This window comes from Microcaecilia unicolor, chromosome 1 (assembly GCF_901765095.1).
Source record: "Microcaecilia unicolor chromosome 1, aMicUni1.1, whole genome shotgun sequence".
NCBI lineage: Eukaryota > Metazoa > Chordata > Amphibia > Gymnophiona > Siphonopidae > Microcaecilia > Microcaecilia unicolor.
Window position 1 is genome coordinate 151383067 of NC_044031.1, and position 22819 is coordinate 151405885.

General features: G+C 45.3%; 1 protein-coding gene across 1 annotated transcript in view; it reads right to left on the bottom strand.

The window, feature by feature from the left end:
* Positions 1 to 19249, bottom strand: part of AGMO (alkylglycerol monooxygenase) — a 441192-nt gene extending 421943 nt beyond the window's left edge. The window contains 3 exon segments of the mRNA XM_030201313.1: positions 98 to 225; positions 18908 to 18950; positions 18952 to 19249. Of these exon segments, the coding sequence (XP_030057173.1) occupies positions 98 to 225; positions 18908 to 18950; positions 18952 to 19031 (251 nt within the window). The 5' untranslated portion in view covers positions 19032 to 19249.
* Positions 19250 to 22819: the final 3570 nt, after the last annotated feature.

A 22819-nucleotide genomic window follows, 5' to 3' on the forward strand; every position in this document is an offset into this window, starting at 1 on the left:
AGGGCCTCTCTTTCCTACTTAGCACCACCAGTCAGTCTCAACCACTATCTCTCTCCCATGGGTCAGCATCATGAAAGACAAGAGTAATCAGGCTTACTCTGGAAGTCGAGAAAGAATGCCTGCACAGATGGAAGTCAATCCATCATTGACTCGGAGTGGCTGCCCCTTCCAGGTCCAGCTGACAATCAATTCAAGCATCAGCATAAAGATAAAATAAGGGCTGGCCTGAAAGAGAAATATAAGAAAAAAGAAGCAGGTAGTGAATATAACATTGCATGTGATAGAAGCACAAGCAAAGTTACAAGGGCACAGGAATATCACATGATAACCAAGTGGGTTGAGCAGGGCAAAAACGTTCATGGTTTTAGTTTCCTATGTTGCTGAAACTGTGTTGAATTCAACACATTTATTTATTACATGATTTATCAAGTGTAACTGCCAGCGCACAATCACATTAAGAGGCTTTGCAGTATTTTGGCAGTCAATGAACAGTAAACCACATATTAAGTGCTTCTTGTGTTAGGGTGTGTGTCATGGGTAGAGAACGGGCGTAGAAAATGCAATGTGATTAGCGCACTGCAAATAACGCATACTAAACACCACTTTTCCAATTAATGCTTAGGTGCTAATTCAAGCACAGTAATGCACACTATCTGCAAACTTAATATGACACGTGCTGAGACCTACATGATTAGAAAAATTAAATGGCTAGACAACTAAGGTACAAAAAATGTTATTTTTAATTTAGGGTGAAATAGTATGGTAGCAATGTTAATCCGCTTTAAAAGTTAATAAATTAAAATAAAGCAGAAAAAAACAGAAAATAAAGTGATATGACCTTATTTTCAATTATTTGTTTTATATTTGTTTGTTAATTTGTAATGTACTGGAATATTTATTTATTTATTTATTTGTTACATTTGTATCCCACATATTTGCAGGCTCAATGTGGCTTACATAATACCGTGAAGGCATTCACCAATTCCAGTACGGGATTAGTACAAAATGTTGTATTGGGATACGGAAGATAAGATTCAATCAATATATCAGTTTCTGAAAGTTATATCTGTTTTCTTTATTTTGCACAGTACAGGAAGACATGCATCACTGTTTCTCTCTGGTGTTGCACTATATGCAGAGTCTGATTTCTTGGAGATTCCATTCAATTTTTAGTTAGTTAGTTTAGTTTGTGGTTTCTTATTCTATAGGTGGTGAAACATGTGTCTGTATTCTGTTTGTGTGAAAAAGGTATTGATTGTCCTTGTAGGATCGATATGTATTAGTCTGGCTTATTTAGAGGGGCATAATTGAACGAAAACGTCTATCTCCATTGGCATTTATCTCCGAGAACGGGTCCGTGAAGGGGGCGGGACCGAACTGTATTTTCGAAAAAAAAAAAATAGACGTCCATGTTTTATTCGACAATTTGTGAGCTTGGGCGTTTTTGTTTTTCAGCGATAATGGAAAATGAAAGCACCCAGCTCAAAAACGAATAAATCCAAGGCATTTGTTCGTGGGAGGGCCAGGATTCGTAGTGCACTGGTCCCCCTCACATGCCAGGACACCAACCGGGCACCCTAGGGGGCACTTTTACAAAAACAAAAAAAAAGGTAAAAGAGCTCCCAGGTGCATAGCACCCTTCCCTTGTGTGTTGAGCCCCCCAAATCCCCCTCAAAACCCACTGCCCACAAGTCTACACCATTACTATAGCCCTAAGGGGTGAAGGGGGCACCTACATGTGGGTACAGTGGGTTTGGGGGGGTTGGACGACTAAGCATTAAGCAGCACAATTGTAACAGGTAGGGGGGGGATGGGGCTGGGTCCACCTGCCTGAAGTCCACTGCACCCCCTAACAACTGCTCCAGGGATCTGCATACTGCTGCCAGGGAGGTGGGTATGACATTTGAGGGTGAAAATAAAAAGTTGTGAAACATCATTTTTGTGGTGGGAGGGGGTTAGTGACCACTGGGGAGTCAGGGGAGGTCATCCCCAATTCCCTCTGGGGGTAATCTGGTCATTTAGGGCACTTTTTGGGGCCTTATTCGTGAAAAAACAGGGTCCAGGAAAAGTGCCCTAAATTCTAGCTACAAACGCATACATTTTTTCCATTATCGGCGAAAGGCGCCCATCTCTCCTCAGCCGATAACCACGCCCCAGTTCCACCTTCGCCATGCCTCTGACACACCCCCGTCAACTTTGTACGCTTCCACGATGGAGTGCAGTTGAAAACGTCCAAAATCGGCTTTCCATTATACCGATTTATTCGTTTTTGTGAGATAAACGTCTATCTCCCGATTTGGGTCAAAATCTAGGCGTTTTTCTCTTTCAATTATAAGGTGGTTAGTTTTCTTAATAGTGTATTGATATTCTACCGCAATAATGTGCTGCCTTTTCTTAGGTAGGCCCTTACTGTGTGACTCCTGGAAGTTAGTGTATTATGGGTAGAATGTCTTATAGGTCTTGAATGATTTTTTTTTTTGTAGGGTTTTGTATTGATTCACAATATGTCTTGTAATGGATTTTGGATTTGAATTTAGCTCACACCTTTCTTAGTAGTGAGTCAAGGTAAGTTACATTCACGTACAGGAGGTATTTTCCTGTCCCCAGAGGGCTTACGGTCTGTTTGTACCTGAGGTAATGGAGAGTTAACTGACTTGCCAAGCGATATTGATAGTTGAACCCTGGCTTCTCTGGTTCTCACCCTGTTGCTCTAACCATTAGATACAGTTAATACAGACAAAGCATAAACTAAGCATGTTTAGTAGCTCAACAATAAACTAAAAGCCAACAGATCTGAAGCCTGGTGGTCATTGGCAACCTACCAAAAACATCGACAGGCAATTCATGTTATGGTTGCCAGTAACCACAGGATTTCTGTTACAGTGCTGCTGAACATCACAGTTAACATGGCCAACAGGAAGATGCTGGGCTGGGGGCTAGGGTCAACTAGGAGCCAAATGTTAAAGTACCTGTATATGTTTATTTATTTATTGCATTTGTATCCCACATTTTCCCACCTTTTTGCAGGCTCAATGTGGCTTACAATGTATCATTATTGGTAGATAGTAGAATGGGAGATAACAGTGTTACATAAAGAATAGCATAATCGAAATTTAAACAAGTGGATATATGTAGAAAACAATACTGATAATAGGTAAGGTGGAGATGCCATAGAGAATAGCGTACTCGAAGTTCGAACAAGCAGATATAAGCAAAAAAGGTGGCGATGTAATACATTTATAGTTGCTGATCTTATTGGTATGCCTCCAGAATACTGCAATATTGTTCTGTTTAATATGTTGTATTGTTTTGGTGCATTGTTTTCTTTTTATTTCTTTTGGCACATAAGTCCTTGGAGTGTATTCAATGTGCATATTACCATCAGTAATAGAGGTACTAACAAGAGAGACAGCTGGTGCAGCTGCACCACAGGGACACAGTGGAGGGATACATCCCTGCTGTGTTCAAAAGTGACCCATTTACTGCCAATATAGGTGTCATCCCCCACTGTGCCCCATCCCACCCCTTCTTAGCCCCGCTCACTTCACCTTAGCCCTACCCAATCCTGTCCCTCTTTAGCATCCCAAAAACGCCTGAGTCACTGACTGCCTATGTTGTATCTACATCAGGCCTTCCTCTGTTCAGCGCCGGGGTCCTTTCCTCAGACACAACTTACTTTTGCCGCATTGGCAGGGTGTGGCAGAGGGAAGGGATCGGGGTGGCAAGAGGAAAGCCTCATATAATGGCTGCTGGAAACAGATAAGTTAGTAAACTTGTGGCTGACAGGAAAGAAACCAGATCCCAGGTGTTAAGACTGGAGATGTGTGAGCCCTTGTGCCCCGACTGAGCACGGCGAAGATGGAGAGATGCCGTACTCGGTCAGGCAGCCAGACAACCCCTAGCTTCACCTGCGAAGCGACCACCGTTCACCGAGAGTTGAGCCCACAACTGCAGGTGGCCACCAGGACTTCTGGAACTGGCGGGGTTGCACAGCCGCTGACCAGGATGGCAGGAATACAGACACAGTCCAGCACCAGAACTCCGGATAGGCAAGAATAGTCAAAAATCAGTCCAGGGTCAAGGCAGGCAGCAAACAAGCGAAATCCAAGAAGTAGCCAAGGTTCGGTACACAGGAAATCAGGAACAGGAGATAGCCGGCGAACAGCACTCTGACAGCAACTCCTCAGAACAATTGAGGCCGAAGCAAAGAAGACCTGGAGACAGTGCTTTAAATAGTGAAGCAATCAGAGCAAACCAAACTCCAAGCCGGATGACGGCTGCTGGGTTAGGAAACAGAAACCGACCCATCCCGGAGAAGTGTAGCAGAGCGTAACACCAGGGGTGAGGAGGAATCAGGTAGGGAGACAGACCCGCAGGAGAGAGGGGAGGTGAGAAGGAGGGGAGATATGCTGCACAGGAAGGTAGAGGGAGAGCCTTACTGAAACAATAGGAAAGGGAGAGGGAGAGACATGCTGCACAAAAAGGGAAAGAAAAGGTAGAGGAAGAGACATGCTGAGGAAGAAAGGAAAAGTACAGGGAGAGACATGATGATGTGCAGAAATATCACTTGACTTGCCCCCCACCCTCCACATACCTAGCTGACCCCCCTGTTGCCACCCTAAATATTTCTGTCTAGAGAGAATACTGGATTTCACACGCCAAGAAGGTGGTGAAGTACCCAATTGGAAGACATAAAGACTGTCTTAGATAAGGAGATACCATGTTAGTAGTTGCATTCTGGGATGTGCATTCATTTGAAATTATATGGGAAATGTCATTATTGCACTCTCTTTCCAAGAGTGTGCCCTTGTGCTGAAATAGTGTGCTCTTTTGAGCAAAAGGGCACACTTTTTTTGAAAATTGTACACTCTCTGAAACAAAAGGAAATTAAAAAGAAAAAGAACAAAATGAAAAATCCCCAAAATGACAAAGACATCTAAACAAAAGGAAATATTTAGGGCTGTACACCCCTACTGGGATGTATTCTTAGTAAAGTGGACAAGATAACTATACAGACTGGATTTATTGGATGGTCTTTCTGTTTTAACTCAATATGCCACTATCATGCTTATTTCAAAAGAGAAGGGCGCCCATCTTTCAACACAAATCGGGAGATGAGTGCCCTTCTCTGAAGGCAGCCAAAATCAGCATAATCGAAAGCTGATTTTGGGCGCCCTCAACTGCATTCCATCGCAGGGCTGGCCAAAGTTCCTGGGGGTGTGTCAGCACCGTAGCGAAGACGGGACAGGGGCTTGCCGGGGCATGCTTAAGAGATGGGCTCCCTCGGCCGATAATGGAAAAAAGAAGGGCGACCCTGACGAGCATTTGATCCAGTTTATTTGGTCCATGTTTTTTCACGACCAAACCCCAAAAAGCTGCCCGAACTGACCAGATGACCACCGGAGGGAATCGGAGATCACCTCCCCTGACTCTCCCAGTGGTCACCAACCCCCTCCCACCCTAAAAAAAAAAATTAAAACATTTTTTGTCAGCCTCTATGCCAGCCTCAAATGTCATACCCAGCTCCATGACAGCAATATGCAGGTCCCTGGAGCACTTTTAGTGGGTGCAGTGGACTTCAGCCAGGCGGACCCAGGCCCATTCCCCCTACCTGTTACACTTGTGGTGCTAAATGTGAGCCCTTCAAACCCCACCCGAAACCACTTTACCACATGTAGGTGCCCCACTTCACCCCTTAGAGCTATGGTAGTGGTTGTACAGTTGTGGGGAGTGGGCTTTGGGGGGCTCAGCACCCAAGGTAAGGGAGCTATGCACCTGGGAGCAATTTCTGAAGTCCACCGCAGTGCCCCCTAGGGTGCCCGGTTGGTGTCCTGGCATGTGAGGGGTACCAGTGCACTATAAATGTTGGCCCCCTCCCACGACCAAATACCTTGGATTTGGTCGTTTTTGAGATGGGCGGCCTCGGTTTCCATTATCACCGAAAATCGAGTTCGCCCATCTCTACAGTCGGCGCCCTCAACACTTAGGTCGACCTAACTGTTGGGACTTGGGCGGAGCCAACCGAATTATCGAAACGAAGATGGGCGCCCATCTCGTTCGATAATACAGTCGGCTCTGCCCCTTCTGTGGGTCATCCCCGGAGATGGACGCCCTTAGAGATGGGCGCCCCCATTCAATTATTCCCCTCCACGTGTGAAACACAGAGTATTCAGGCACCATTAACAATTTATTAAGTATACTGTTTATCAAATGCTTGCATGAAAAAATTCTTAATGCATCATAAGTAAAACAGTCACAAACAGAAGGCAAAATGCTCTACTAGAAAGGAGGCACCAAGTGGAAGGATTAGAGCAACAAAACTTCTAATAGATGGTATTCAAATCAAAGTTTATTCAAAATTCCTCTAAAATGGAGGTCACGTGATGCTATGCACAGGAGCAGCAGCTGAAAATCTCTCCTCCTGCCACCTCGCCAGAAAACCCGTTATTATAGTGCTAAATCCCCTGGATTTTCAGCCACAGGGAGTGCTTCAGCTTACTAAAAGGCAACAGCGACTTTTAGATCCTGTGGGGGCACACGATGGCAGCGAAAAGCCTTTGTAAGAAGAAAGAAAAGCAAAAACCATGTGTGGACAAAATGGCAGCGCCGGCCAGCCCATCGAGCTCTACCGTTGGCTCCGCGTGGGTGGCGGAAATCACAACAGAGGTGATCGGGGTGCTGGAAAATATCTTGGATACACGTTGAGCCCAATAGACACAAAATTGGAGCAGCAACAGGAAACTTAGACTGCATAGTAACTGATATGGCACGCGTACCGCCAACGCACAGGTGAACTGGAGGACAGAATGACCAAAGCGGAGGACCTACAAGCAACACTGCAGAAAACAATTTCAGCTTACGAGGGAAAATTTGAGGACTAGAAAACAGATCGCGCAGGAACAATCTACGTTTCGTGGGCCTGCCGGAGTCAGTGGAGGAAAAGGACCTACGAGAGATCCTGGAGTGATGACTGCCGCAGCAACTCCCGATGCCGACGAATGGTGGCCCGTTGTTGGTGGAGAGAGCCCACAGGTTAGGCCTTTGCCAAAGGGGGTTGAACCGGCGCAGAGTGGTGATTTGCCGCCTTCTAAACTTTGTGCATAAAGCGGCCATATTACAAGCGCTTCGAGGCGGAAGAGATTTGAAAACATGAGGGTCAAACGTTTATGTTTCCAGGACTACTCAGCCGCTGTTGCAGCACAACGCCGGGCACTTTCGCTTATTTGTTCCCAGCTCTACAACAGGAGGGTCAATTTGCTTTGTTATACCCGGCTAACTACGTGTGATACACCAAGGCCAGACGACCTTTATTGGCATCAGCGGTGGAGGTCCAGAATTTTCTACAACTACCTACCCAAGAGCAGGAGGGCCGGGCCCAGAGAGTTGACTTTAATTGTCGAAGTCTGTGGATGATATATTTAAAGTACCTAGCCCTTGGCCCTGGCAGTTGACAGGGCCTTTTCCTTACTGAGGTTCGCCGCCCAAGTATCTGTGTTTTGGTGGGGCATTACTGCATGTTGCTACAAGAGCAAGACCACTGGTACTTCTGGAAATTCTCAGATGAAGGATCCGTGGTGCAGCTGCCAGCGGCATGAACCAGGGCCATAGCGTGGAATCGCTCGACATAATTATACCAGACTGTATATAACACTAATGCAACGTTTTGATGTGGGGAAACCGAGCACCGGGTGCGAGTATGTGTGGGTTTTATATTGTTTTTATTGTAGAGCTGATGGGCGTTGGGGTATAGGGACAACTTGTTGGCGAAAAGCTGATCTGTTAACATTAGTTTCATCTGTGTACACTCTTACGTAATAATGCACTACTCAAAACTGTGTGTGCAGCTCCATGCAGCATGGGGGGGGGGGGGGGGGGAGTGCCTGGGTTTTTTTTTTTCTTTTATGTGAATAGGGTGAATGTAATGGGGATGGCACCTTTGTAGATTGAAGGGTTTAGTGGGGAGGGAGGCGCTGAACAGTGACTAGTTCCATGGGGATTGTATGTCTGGATTTTGGGGATGGGGGAGGGAGGGCTGGGGGTAGGGGGGGGGGTAGGGATAGCTCTTAACATGAAGGGGAGATGTGCAAACTGAGGGATGCTGTCTTAATGGCCTTCTAAATGTAATTATAAAATCCTATCCTATCCAGACTCACAGAGTGAGGCGAAGGAAACCGAGGGGGACTGTGGGGGGCGGTCTCCCTGTAGCTTTTTGATCAATGAGCCACTGATTTGGTCCGTACAATTAATGCTATGGTGAAGTGATCAACCTGGAATGTTGGGGTATTTTTTCCCCCACAAAATGATCCAAAGTTTGCAATACCTTCAACGGATCAAAGCAGATATTAGCCCCTATGCAGGAGATGCATTTGTCTGAACAGGAACACGACAAACCGGCCCGGTGGTGGGTTGGGGATTACATAGGTTCCCCAGCAGTGGGGAAAAAGGTGGGGTGGCTATCCTGTTTAGGAAAGGAATAACCAATCAAATACAAAATATTACAAGAGACCCTGATGGTCGTTTCATTTTTTGTCAGGCATTGGTGGCACAGCAACCTGTGGTGGTGGCTAGTATTTATGCACCCAACCAATGGAATAGCTCTTTTTATAAATGTTTAATGCAACATCTGGTAAATGCATCATCTGTGCCTTTGATATTGGGAGGGAGGGGATTTTAATACAGCATGGGACCCAGAGCTTGATAGGTCTAGCCCCTCGTTCTTGCCCGAAATCCTGGCTTACCAGGGGATTGCCCTAATCTTTGAGAAAAAACAGACCCTCCTGGATGTTTGGCATGTATTAACACCCTTTGGACAGGGACTATACCCATCTGTCACGTGTGCACGGGACCAGTCTCATATAGACTACATATTAGCCTCGAGGTCTTTGTTTTCGTAGATTGTGGAGGCCCAGATTGGTCCCTATGCATTTCTGATCACGCAGCCGTCTGGCTGGTTGGCATCTGCAGGGTGGGGTAACTCAGACTCGCCCTGGGCATTTCCCTCCTTTGTACAATAATGCACAATATAGGGAGAGATTTTTGCAGGTTTGGGAGGATATAATGAGGTTTCAATCCAAGCAGCTGAGCTAGGGCAATAGTATACTGGGAGGTGGCTAAACGCTGTAATGCGCGGAGAAACCATTAGTTTTGTGAGTTTACTTAAAAAAGTCAAAAGATAAAGAAATACTGCGATGGAATTCGCGATTTATCATTGCAATGCCAGTATGGTAATATACTAAGCCCAGAGATATGACAGGAATCCTGGCGCTACAACGGCATTGCATACATTGCTCCATGAGAGGTCAGTGAATCACAAGCGTATTAAAATACCAACTTGTATCGACATGGGAACAAATGTGGGAACTTCTAGCCAAGCTGATAGCCAAGAAACACTGTCCAGATCTATTCTCACTATCAAAAATAATTCGGGTCGGACAGTAAGCTCTGACAAAGAAATCAGTGGGATTTTAGGGATTTCTCATCAGGTCTTGTACACTCCCCATCTCCTGATGTACTGGCCAGGGCAGCTTTACTTGGATAGGATCACATTGCCAGGCCCGGTCTTAGGCCGAGGCGACCGAGGCGGCCGCATAGGGGCCCCGCGCTTAGGGGGGCCAGCGCGGCGTGCCTCAGTCCAGCCTCTTCCCAGGGCCGGTCCGACTCCGACACGGACGGTAAGCATGCATGGCTGGAGGGCGCCGTCGTGCCATGCTTTACCGCCACTGTCCGCCCTGGCGCCCTTTTCTTCTCCCCCCACCAAGGATTTTTCTTTTAAATTTACCCTCCATTGCCGGAATCCCACAGCAGCGTCCTGCGTGCGTCACTGAAAGCGCTCCTCACCTCCCGAGTCCCCCCGACGTCTCTAGCAGAACGCAGCTCTTCTGATTCGTTCATTCTCAGTGTCCCGCCCTCGAGGGCGGGACACTGAGAATGAACGAATCAGGAAGAGCTTCTGCGTTCTGCTAGAGACGTCGGGGGAGGACTCGGAAGAGGAGGAAGCGCTTCTCAGTGAAGCACGCTGCGTGGGATGCCGGCGACGGAGGGGTAAATTTAAAAGAAAAATCCTTGGTTGGGGGTGAGAAAGAAAAGGGCGCCAGTGGCGGACAGGCAGGCAGTTGAACTTGGGAGCGGGAGGGCAAGGGAGAGCGGACCTGGGCATGGATGCAGGGCTCAGGGAGAGAGGGGAATTGCTGGATAGGGATGAATGGAGGGGCAGGGGCCAGAGAGGAGCATGGATGGGAGGGCAGGGCTCAGGAGAGAGGGAATTGCTGGATAGGGATGATGAATGAAGGGGGCAGGGGCCAGAGAGGAGCATGGATGGGATGGGAGTGAGGGGAGGGCAGGGCTCATGGAGAGAGGGGAATTGCTGGATAGGGATGAATGGAGGGGGCAGGGGCGAGGGGGGAGCATGGATGGGAGGGCAGGGCTCAGGGAGAGAGGGGAATTGCTGGATAAGGATGATGAATGGAGGGGGCAGGGGCCAGAGAGGAGCATGGATGGGAGGGGAGGGCAGGGCTCATGGGGAGAGGGGGAATTGCTGGATAGGGATGACTGGAGGGGGCAGAGGACAGAGAGGAGCATGGATGGGAGGGCAGGCTCAGGGACAGAGGGGAATTGCTGGATAGGGATCAATGGAGGGGGCAGGGGACAGAGGAGCATGGATGGGAGGGCAGGGGCCCCAGGGAGAGAGGAGAAATTGCTGGACATGGAGGGCAGGGGAGAGAGGAGAAATGTTGGGCAGGAATGGAGGAAAGGAAAGACAAAGAAGGAGATGCACATGTATGGAGGGGAAGGGATATAGGAGAAATGCTGGGACATGGATGTAGGGGAGGGGAGGAAAGTAGATGTACATGGAAGGAGGGGAGTGAGGAGAAATGCTGGAATGCATGGGAGGGGAAATTGCTGAATTAAGGGCTGGACTCGGAACACTTTGAAGGCAGATGCTGAAACTGGAGAAGGATAGGGACAGGGCTACAGATGGTAGACAGGACACAGGAGGATGGTGGACATGGTGAGAGAAAAATATCAAATGGAAAGACACTGCATAAAACAGAAGACACTGGGACCAAAGCGAATAGAAAAAACAAATGATCAGCACGACACAAGGTAGAAAAAAAAGTATTTATTCAGAATTTATTATTGGAATATGTCAGCTTTTGGAAATGTGCATCTGTGATATTTTTGCATATAAGTTTCAATTTTTCTAGTATTGCTGCATGCTGAGTCTGATTTCTTGAGGTAACTTTTCAGTTCCGTATTTTGCCTCATATCTGTTGTGTCATGTGGATCAAGGTGCAGTATCCTGCTAGCGTGTAGCATTTGCCAGCCCTTTTTGTTTTTTTGTTTTTTCACGAGATAGTGTATTGGTGTTTTAGATCCTGGTGTAATTTACAGTTCTGCTTTCCACGCATAAGGTTGTTCTCGTCCTGTCCATGGAAATTAGTGCTGTTATGGTTTGGTAAGGTTATGAGTGTGTTTTTGCACAAGTGTTTGCAGTGGAGAGATTGTGTGTCCGCACCTCTGACCCCCCCCCCCCCCCCGGAGTTATGAGAATTGGAACTACTTGTAGTGGACTTGAACTGAATACATTTCGGGGGGGGGGGGGGTCATGATAGCATTGTGTTTATTATTTCAATCAGTTTTTCTGTACAAGTTTAGCTTCATTTGTCTTTATTTGAAATTTCATATAAATAACCAATGTTTCTAAAACTTTGATCAATATCCAAGGGGTGGAGCTGGAGTGGGGGGTGGGGCTAGGATGGGGCCCCACCAAATTGGTCTGCATAGGGCCCCACACTTGCTAAGACCGGCCCTGACATTGCCTCAGTTGTCTTCTGTAGACCAAGAATTGCTAAATTATCCCATCCAACCAGATGAGGTTCAGTGGGCGATTAATGTCAGTATTTTGGGTAAGGCTCCTGGGCTGGACGGCTTAAAGGCTGAATTTTATAAGATATGAATGAGACTATAGTTGACCCCTTGACCACTTTGTTTAACACATGGGTGGAGGATGGTAAAATATCTGATCATTTAAATTTGGCACAAATCATAGTGTTGTCTAAACCGGGTCGGGAACCTGCACTACCAGCATCATATAGCCCTATTTCGATCATAAACCACTAAGTAAAGATGCTTGCAAAAATTTTAGCAAATCGGTTAGGCCGAGTTTTGCCTTCACTAATACATGAGTCACAAGTGGGATTTGTGCAGGGTTGCTCCGTGTGTAAAAATTTTAGAAGAATTTTGATAGCGCTAGAGGTTGTTTCTAAAAAGGAGCTGTGCTGCTGTTGATCAGTTTCGACGCTGAAAAGGCATTTCAGGTATCCTGGGATTTCTTATTTGATACCCTTGTAGCGTATGGCTTTAGTGGTTGGTTGGTTAGGGCCTTATATAATAACCTGAGGATGAGAGTTATGATCAATGGTCATCTGTCGGAAGAGATTGAGATTGGTAGAGGTACCCGTCAGGGCTGTCCTTTATCGCCTCTTTTGTTTGTTTTAACCCTGGATCCCCTGATACGAGACATTCACTCAAATCCAGACATACAGGGGATACATTTTGATACCGAGGAATTCAAAGTAGCTGCTTACGCAGATGACCTTTTGGTAATCTTAACAAGGCCCCCAGTCCTCTCTTATGGCTTTGTTGGAGAATTTTGCTGAGTATGGTGACTTTGCAGGCTTTCGTTTAAATCTTGATAAGTCAGAGGTTTTAGCTTCTAAAATTGAAATTGAACAGCAATGGGTTGGGACCTTCCCGCTGAAATGGACGCGTAATTCCTTTGTATACCTGGGGATCCTTCTTTGGTTTGCCCCTGTCAAAAAATATATGTAGGAAAGACTAAACGTCGACTACATCAACGTATGACCGAACATCGTTCATGTATTAAATTGAACAAGATAGGAGCTCCGATTGTAGCACATTGCCAGGAGCAAGGACATACATTTGATTCTTTTAAATGTTTGGCGATAGACCAAATTCCTAGTAACATTCGAGGAGGTGATAGGGACAAAATGCTAATTCGAAGAGAACAGAAGTGGATCTATACATTACAAACCCTAGAACCTAGAGGGCTAAATTCAGTAATTGAATGGGCTGCCTTTCTTTGAGTTCCCTTGATTGAATTTAATCCAGTTAGAGCTTGATTGAGAGCTGATTATATCTGATTGAGAGTATAAATAAGAATGGTTCCTTCCGGTTAGTGCTTTTCACTACCGGAGTCATAGGAGCAGAGACGCCATGCTATAAGGTCAGTGGTTTAATGGCTCGTGATTTTTTATATATATATATTTATATTAAAGAATGATCATTCACATTAAGGTTTATATGGTATCATTTTGTTTGATTATAGATATCGTGATCAGCCAAAAAGTTGCTTGGCCCCCTGAAGAAGCTTATTATATATAGCGAAACGGAGAGCCCCGTAGGGCAAGATTAAAGCTAAGTAACATAAAGTATTGTTTCTAACATTTGATATAGAAGAAAGAAAGATCATGATTGATTATCATTGATTATAATATTCACTATTTACTATATAGGAGCAGAGTTTTTTAAGACCGAGGATTAAAACGGAGTCCAAAGAACGCTGGCGTTTGAGCACAATAAGCGCAGTAACGCCAAGCTAGGACTGATGAGGTCTTTTTCTCTGCTTTGATATATTATATATAAAAGAAAAAAGAAAAAAGAAAAATATTTTTAAATATAAGATACTTTGATTAGAAATTCAAAAACATTCAAAACATTCAGCTCATCTTTGCTATTACGGTGAAAGTTTTTTGCTGAAATTGTGTCCAATTAGATCTTTTTGATCCTTCTTACTCCCCAGCTGTCAGCTCTTTATTATCTGAATGTCAGCAAGATGTTGCAACAGATGGAACTGCAATTAAACAGCTGGCAACTCCTTCCATTACCTCTTGCCGGACGGATAAGCTTAATACGATATTTATTACAAACCCTGCCAATACGATTGCCGAACAAAGATTTTGCTGGGCAAAGAAGAAGCCTAAAATGTGCTATCAATTTTTATTGGGAAATTGGGTGTGTGTGTGGGGGGGGGGGGGGGGGGGGTTGGGTTTACCAAATTTGCACTTGTATAATTTGGCCTGTTTGTTGTGCATCGTCTGAGACTAGGTGTACTCTCAGAGTTGTTTTACCCCTCTGCAGCTGGAGCACGAGTTCTTCGCACCATATAATCTGATTACTTTACTGCATGTGAAGCGCGTGTTGCTACCTGCCGAGTTGAGGTCCTCAGTATTGCTGAGACCTTTGAGGGAGTCTTGGTGTTCTCTTGTGAGGAGTCTTGGTGGGAATCCGCGTGTTACCAAGTTACTACCTTTAAGAGGTGACCCTTCCTTCACCCCGGGTCTTGATAATAAAACTTTTTGACCTGGGGTTGCCGTGGGATCACATGCTTGGAGGATGTTTTGGATTCCGAAGGGGGGCTCAAACCCTTGCCCATGCTGCAGGGTCTAGTGGGAATACAATGGGGGGATGAATTCGCTTACTGTCAACTCAAGCATTATGTGCAATTGCTTTGTAAAGAAGCGTTGCAGAGTAGAATAGATGCACGGGTACATGATTTTTTGACGCTCTCTCAGAACATGCTACCTCCATCTCAGGTTTACACAAGGTGCTGTGGGTTTTGGATGGGCCTAGGGATTTGGAAATGGCTCATCATTGTTGGGAACATGATTTGTGACTGACGGTTACTTGGGACATGTTGGCATTGATTAAAGCTATACCGAGACTTACGAGCAATGCAAGTTATAGAGAGTGCTACTTTAGGGTCTTGCACAGAGCCTATTTCACTCAGGTGCAGATAGCCCGAGCGGGAAGATTACCCTAAGCGGTGTGCCCCAAATGTAAGCTATCAGATAATACGTACTATCACGCTTTTGGGGGGTGTGAAACAATCCAACGGTTTTGGAGGCAGATCCTCAGATATCTTTCAGGTTTAATTCAACGTCTGCTGGCATGTACTCCAGACATACTGGTGTTGGACAACACGGACCCAGGAGTGGGACAGGCAAAGTCAAAGTTGCTGCTTAGGAAAGCTTATTTAATAGCACCGAAATGTATCTTGCAATCTTGGTTATCAGAGGGACTGCCAGCATATTGGCAGTGGCACAACCAACTCCACCAATTAATGGTTTGGGAGGCTCGGGAGGTGAGGGGTTCACACAGACGGAAGACACACTTTTTGCAGCTCTGGGCCCCATGCTTGTCAGCCTTATCCTCTAGGGGGAGGAGCTTGGTGCTGAATGAGCTATGATTGGATGGGACTCTGAGTAGTTTGCTGGGATATAGGAGGTAGTTAATGGACATCCTTCATGTTGGGTGGGGAGCGAGGCGGGGGGGGGGGGGGTAACAGAATTCGGTGAGGGGTCTAATAGAGTAGGTCTCCCAAGGTTAAGGAAGGTTACGATAGCTGTTGGTTGAGGGACGAGGAGGAGCAGACCAGATGCTAGTCCGCAAACAGGTCTTCGGTCGTTTGATCAGGGGGAGTAGAGGGATAGGGGGGTGATATTCGCCTCCTCTCTTAGCAAGGTGGGTATGTCATAATATACTGTAATACCTCACTGGAATGGCTAGCACACATGTAGGGGGGATGGGGAAGGAGGGATGGGAGGGGGGGACTTGGTACATTTTAGCTACACATTAGGACAACCTAACAGCAGTTTGACCTATTTTCTCTCAGTTGCTGCTCCACGAAGAGTAAAATGTGGCAGGAGTGGAAGGGTAGGTAATTTCATTTAATCGGTTGCTATAGGTTTGTTGATCACTTCAATTAACAGCATGCTGTTGAATCTGAAAGGGGGGTTTATCAGTGTAAGCTTGGGAGGGGAGATAATGGGGGGGGGGAATTTATTGATGATGGAATCACTGTGTTTCTGTACGACATGTATTATGTAACAGTACGTTGTGAAGTTTCTGACGCGCTCACATGCTGTATCGTCAATAAAAATTGTTAAGACTAAAATTCTTCTAAAACAATGATGATGACCCGACATGACTCGTGTTTCGGCCTTATCGGCCTACAAAGGGTCTATGAATTTTAAAATCATACACAGAAAATAAATTACATACAATGTGAATAAGCATGTATATAAAAAATATATATGCAAAAATGTACATATATAAATAAAGTGTATATAATAAATTGAATCAAAATGAATTGACATAAATGTTTATAAAAGAGTAAGAAAAGAAATTAAAAGAATTAAAAAAGAGACATACCTAGGGATTTGTAATTCAATACATATTTCTAAGACTAGTCATCAAAAGGTTAAAATTCCTGTTTTCAATATTAAAACAAGTAAAAACATAAAATCTAAAATACAAAGAGATGCCAAGAGTTTACATATTGTAAAAAAAATTCATAAATGAACGATATATTCAAAATGACATGAATCGATTATAAACACTAGATTTCCAAACAATGTACATAAACCGCAATTGTAAACAGAATTAAATGCCCAGAAAAAAAGAACCATTATCATGATGTATTTGTGTAGCATTGAATGGAAATTAATGGGACGGAAAAATGGATAAATAAATTACATACCAATACATTAAAACATCGTGGCACTAAAAAGACGCTGTATGCTTAAAAGATAAAATCAAATTGAGCAGAAGGTAGAGCGACATTGTAAACACATCATAGTGCTGAAAAGAACAACATTGTAAAGTGAAAAATTGACGCTGCATACTAAAAAGATGAAAAGATGGAACCATTAAACAGAAGCCAGAGCGGCAATGTGAAAAATTCAAAAGAAATTCATGCGAATGGCGGTGCTGCATCATATGCAGAAGCCGCCTCAGCGACAGTGTAAAACAACCCAAAATCAAAGTATATGCAAAGGCACTGGAGGAGAATTCCACAAAAGAGAACAAGAAATAAAAACGCCAAGCTCCAAGTAGATTCCAGGTGAGTAAGAGCAGCAGACAGAAGGATTAAACATTATTCATGTACTGATCGAAGTGACCAACCTGGTACATGAGGCACAGAATGCAGAAAGGTATGGAGGAATACCTTTATACAAAGCCTTTTGAGTTAACTCGGAACTTTAAATTGAAGTTGATAACAAATTGGCAACAGATGTAATCTGTTAGGGATAGGAGAGACACAATCAAACTTGAAGGCCTTGCAAAGCATTCGAGACACTGTATTCTGATTATCATATTACATGCATGGTGCCACAGAGCTTCCTTCTAGAGTTCATAGGATGTAACATGCATAGGTAACCTATCAAAGTGTGCTTGAAAGAAAAGGCACTGTGTAGGAAAATCCCATTTGGAGCGAATCTGTGTGCTGACGAGGATCCCACTTTGGAGAAGACAAACCCTTATGTAAGGACAATGTTTACTTATACTAAACGCTGTACACCTACAGACCTGCCAAGTCTCCCGCTTTGGCGGGTCATCTCCCGCACTCCCGCAAAAATCAGGGAGTCTCCCACGAGCGGCTCCAATCAGCTGCTTCTCACTGTGCAGGTCCATAACTCATGCGCCAGCAATATGATTGAGTGCATGTTTACATCAGAATGCTGCCTTGTGCCAAAGTTGCCAATTGGGCGAGTTTTGCGCCCAATTGGGCTACTTTCTGCGACCCGCTGTGGCTTTTTCACGTGGCGTGCGGGTTGCGGGATTTGAGCAGCTTCTTGCCCGCTGCGTTTTTTCCCACGGCCGCGGGTTGGCTGGGTTTCCAGCGGCCGCGGCCAGTGGAAGCCTCACAGAGGCAGGCTTAATGATGTCATTCATATGCAAATAGACTCATTAATATTTATTTGATGTCATTCATATGCAAAATTTACTTTGTGCGATTTTGCACTAGTTTTGGGCTGGTTTTGTGCGTGAAAACCTTTTTCCATCTGGCAACGCTGCCTCGTCAAAGTTGCCAATTGGGTGAGTTTTGTGCCCAATTGGGCTACTTTCCGCGACCCGCTGCAGCTTTTTTACGCGGAGTGCGGGTTGCGGGATTTTGGGAGGCTTCTTGCAGGGCCGCGTTTTTTTCCCACGGCTGCAACCAGTAGAAGCCCCACGGAGGCAGGCTTAATAATGTTATTCATATGCAAATTGACTCATTAATATTTATTAATGATGTTTTCATATGCAAATTGACTCATTGATATTTATTAATTACGTTATTCATATGCAAATTTACTTTGTGCGATTTGGGCTAGTTTGGGGCTGGTTTTTTGCGTGAAAACTTTTTTCCATTTGGCAATGCTGTAGCCTCGTGCACTGCACACTGAAGCAGGCAAAGGAAGAGAGAGGACATATTCAGCTAGCTCTGAGAACTGCCTTACACCTGCTGCTAAGTCTGACTCTGAATGGGCTACCTCTCCCCCTCTCTCACTGCTGACTACTCCTGAACCGGAGTTACCTCTCCTCCACCCCCCACCCTCAGCAGAAAAAAAAAGTGATGGATGGTCCTCTCACAGTACAGTACTTACTTTAAGCAAGGAAACTCTGCTGAGGCTTTTGTTTTTCAGAATCTGACTGCTGCTCCCTCCCTCTGTCTCCAAGGCAGGAGCTCTCAGCTTTCTGTCCCCCCTCCCCTTCCAAGCAGAGAAACATCATCTTTGAGCAAGCAGCTGCAGTGCTAAGGTTTGTTTGTCAGACCTCACTGTGCTGCTCCAACTGAACTCTGGCTCCAAACTAATTTGTGGGAGTTCAACTAGCTCAGCTGCCTCTGCCCCCCCCCCATGACAAGGGGCTTCAGGGAAAGAAGGAAAGCCTGAGGAGGCTCAAGCACACTCACTGTGCCCAGGAGTTTACTGTGACTGCAGCAGCAGCATATTATTCTCTGCTGCTTGCGGGAGAGCCTTGGTGGAGGGTTGGGGGAGGGAATATCACTCACTCCCCAGCCCTCTTCCACACTGCCGCCTCCTCCAGCAAGTGGCCTCACCTGCTCCACGTATCCAGGCACTTCATCCACACTGCTGAAGGTGCTCGTTGGGCTGCAGCGCGTAGAACATCATGCGCGTGCCCTGCCAGATGGACAGCGGCTCGTGGCCCGTGAAGCCTGTCATGCTGGCGGTGGCTGCGGCGCACGGACACAAGGGGAGATGGAATAGGGGCCGACGGGGCAGATTGTTTTTGCAATAATTGCCGGAACAGTGCTTCTGCTAATGTTACTTACAGCACACCCTGACCAAAGGCTGCTGTGACAAGTGAAGAAAAGCACCTCAGTACGCTGGTGACGCAACCTGGAGATAGGACAGGGTGGAGTTAAAGGAACGCAAACAAAAACAGATAAAACTTAGGACGCAGCCTGATCCAAGTGCAAGGCTACTGTACCTCTGGAAGGAGCTGCCTCTCTTTTGTTATTATTCAGCTTAAGCCGGGAAATTCAAGTGAAATGAAGACTCAGTAGTTTCATAGAACCTTTCAAAGGAAGTCGATAATAGTTGGGTTAAGCATGACTGAGAGCATGCAGGACCTTTCCCTCTGTTCCTGGGAACAATGTCAAACACTGGGCTTTGATCATTTAACTTTATGATTTTCAGGACAAGGTTCGTCTTACAACGGCCACTCAGATCATTTCATTTATTTTCCACATTATCCCAATAGATCAGGTTCAGTGTGGTTAACAACTTATTGTAATAGTACAAAAAGTGATATGGGATCGTATACATTATGTAGTAATAAAGTAAATGAGGAGAGGAGATCATGGGAACTGATTGCTAAAATCCATAGTTTTCGGGACTTTTCTGCAGAATTGCAATGTAGCAATTAAGAAAGAGATATGGGAGCTTAACCTGCAGGGTGTGTTTTTTTTTTTTTTTAACCTTTACTAGCTGGACTGAGAGTGGTGCAATAGGGCAGGCCAACAAGCAGTTTATCTATTCAGTATACCAAAAGGGAAGGACTGATGACCTGGTGGTTGGCATGCATTTCAGAGGGTCAGTAATTACAGAGGACTGTACATGGACCATGACCACAGCATAACACTTAGTTTTTCAGCTCAGTGAGGCAGGAGTAGTGAGTATCTGTTTTACTGGGAAGGTAGAAATATGGGGATTTTTAAAGGTGAGTGGGTAGATATGATGATGAAGATGATGGATACTTATAGCCCACTTTATCCCTAAAGCAAGTTTCAGAGTGGGTTAACAATACAAGGAAGGACATATGTCCAGAATTACAATAAATAATTATTACACTCAGCAATGAAATTGCAACAATGTCATAACAAAGACTTTTAAAACATATGATTTCAACAATTTATGACAAAATATAAGGTGAACATAATCTAATTTCAAATGGGAGCATGTTTCAAAGTTTTTCTGTTTCAAATGTAAAATTTGTCATAAAAGCTTTTAAATTTAACACCTCTAAAAGAGGGAAATTGCAGCATAAGATACATGCAAGTCATTGACAATTATGAGGGCACAAAAGGGATATATTAGTAGTATCAAATCAGTAGGACAATGACTCTCCAAAATGTTAAGAACAAGACACATTTTAAAAATAATCTGTGCTTTAATGGTTGGGGTGACTTTGGTTGTAGAGTGCTGAGAGATTCATGTTCACAGACGCACCAACCATATTATCGAAACAAAAGATGGACGCCCATCTTTTCCGAAAATACGGTCTGTCCCGCCCCTTCGCGTACCCGTCCTCGGAGATAGTCGCCCATGGAGATGGGCATCCGTGTTTGATTATGCCCCTCATTGGCACTTATGTGCCGTTTTAAAATAGGATTGGAGCAGGTGCCTTTTTGGCTTGGCCATATAAACAATTTGTTACAAATTTACCTTCGAGACTATGAGTTGAATTGTCCAAAAAGGATAGCAGGTAAAAAATGTGCCTATTCCAAGCTTATTGTATAAAGACACCTAGGTCTCTAGGGCACTCATTTTCAAAAGAAAAAAAATGTCTAAAGAATGGCACAAAGTGGCAGATGGAAACATCCAAGTGACGATTTTCAAAACGTTTATTTGAGCGTTTTTATTTGTAGTTCATCTAAATTGCAAGAGGGTGTGTTGGGGGGGGGTGTTTTGAGTGGGCCCAAAATTTGGACGGTTTTCAGCGATAATAGCACAAATTAAAATGGCTAGGGCAAAAATCAGGACCTTTTATCTGGACCTGTTAGTCATCACTAAGTCACAAAAAGATGCTGTAACTGACCAGCTGACCATTGGAAGGATTAAGGATGACCCCCTTTAATCCCCTAGTGGACACTGACATCCTCACCCCCCAAAAATGGACAGTGACAGTACATACCAAGCTCTGTGATAGCTTCAGATTTATGTCCTTTCCTATTAGAGCAGCAAACTGGTCCAGAGGTAGGCTAGTGGTCAGTGCAGTGGACTCCAGAAAAAGGTCTTGGGTCCTATCCCAGTCTAACTAGTACACGTGGTAGAAATTGTGAACCCTCCAAAAACCATAACCTATCTACTGTACCTACATATAGGAGACACATGCAGGCTTGAGGGCTATTGTAATAGTGTCCAGTTGGTTACAGTAGGTTTTTTTGGTGTTTCTGGAGGGCTTACAACACAAAATAAGGGGTGTTAAGGAGAGATTGTACCTGGGACTTTTATGTGAAATCCCTCTGCAGTGCCTCCTAGGTTGCCCCACTGCTCTGCTCTGCTGGGATGTCTGTGTGGCCAGATACTAAGGATGCTGGCCCTCTTCCTCTCTCTCCCCCCCCCCCCCCCCCCCCCCCCCCCCCCCCCCCCCCCACCCCCCCCCCCCCCCCCCCCCCCCCCCCCCCCCCCCCCCCCCCCCCCCCCCCCCCCCCCCCCCCCCCCCCCCCCCCCCCCCCCCCCCCCCCCCCCCCCCCCCCCCCCCCCCCCCCCCCCCCCCCCCCCCCCCCCCCCCCCCCCCCCCCCCCCCCCCCCCCCCCCCCCCCCCCACCCCCCCCCCCCCCCCCCCCCCCCCCCCACCCACCAACATCCCAATGGCTTGTTTTTGTGAGATTTTCTGCTGGATTGTTTTTTTTTTTAATACCTATAGAAAGACACACCAAACACAAAAATGTCTAGAAAATAGAGATTAACGAACCAAAAAGTTAGGCATTTTTCTGGTTCAAAAATCGATATATACTTCACTCGATTTTTAGGTGTTTTTAGCAAAGCATCTCAAACGGATTTAGACGTCATATCGTAAATACCCTCCATGTGTCTATATGAAGTACATGCATAATTGAGACTGTGCCAAACTCCACTCCAGAACACACCCTACATCTCGGTTCTCGGTTATGTAAAAGTATGAGTGTAAAATAGTGGTCATTGCACATTTTTACACCTAAAGTATTTTTATAAGCTTTTTATGTACTTGTACTGACATATACACCATAATGACACCATAAAAATTACCTTCCACATATCTAAAATGTTCAATGCAGTACACTAACAAGTTTGCTTTCAGATCACCATCCAGTGTAGGGAAGAGTTTAGGAGAGCTAATGTGTTTTGAAAAATTACACAACATGTAATCAAGCAGGACTGGTTAATTATAACCGGACTGGGTATTTGCCTACCACAGCTATTCTGGGAGCTGGGAGAGGAGGGGGGAAAACAGAGGAGAGCTAAGAGCAGTTGCAGTCAAAGCAAATCAATACACTGTACTTGGGCCTATTTAGATCCAGGATAAGGGCATTGCAGATTATTCAGAATACAGCAGCATGACTTGTATCTGGCTGCTCTTGTTTTCAGTATATTAGCCCAATCTTGAAAGAATATCATTGGCTGCCTGTCGAGAAATAATTGAGTTTAAAATTTCACTTTTGATACGCAAAGCCGTGAAACAGGATTCTGATCATTACCTAGGCTCAGTTTTGAGAATAAACTACGCAAACAGGTCTGAAGGCACA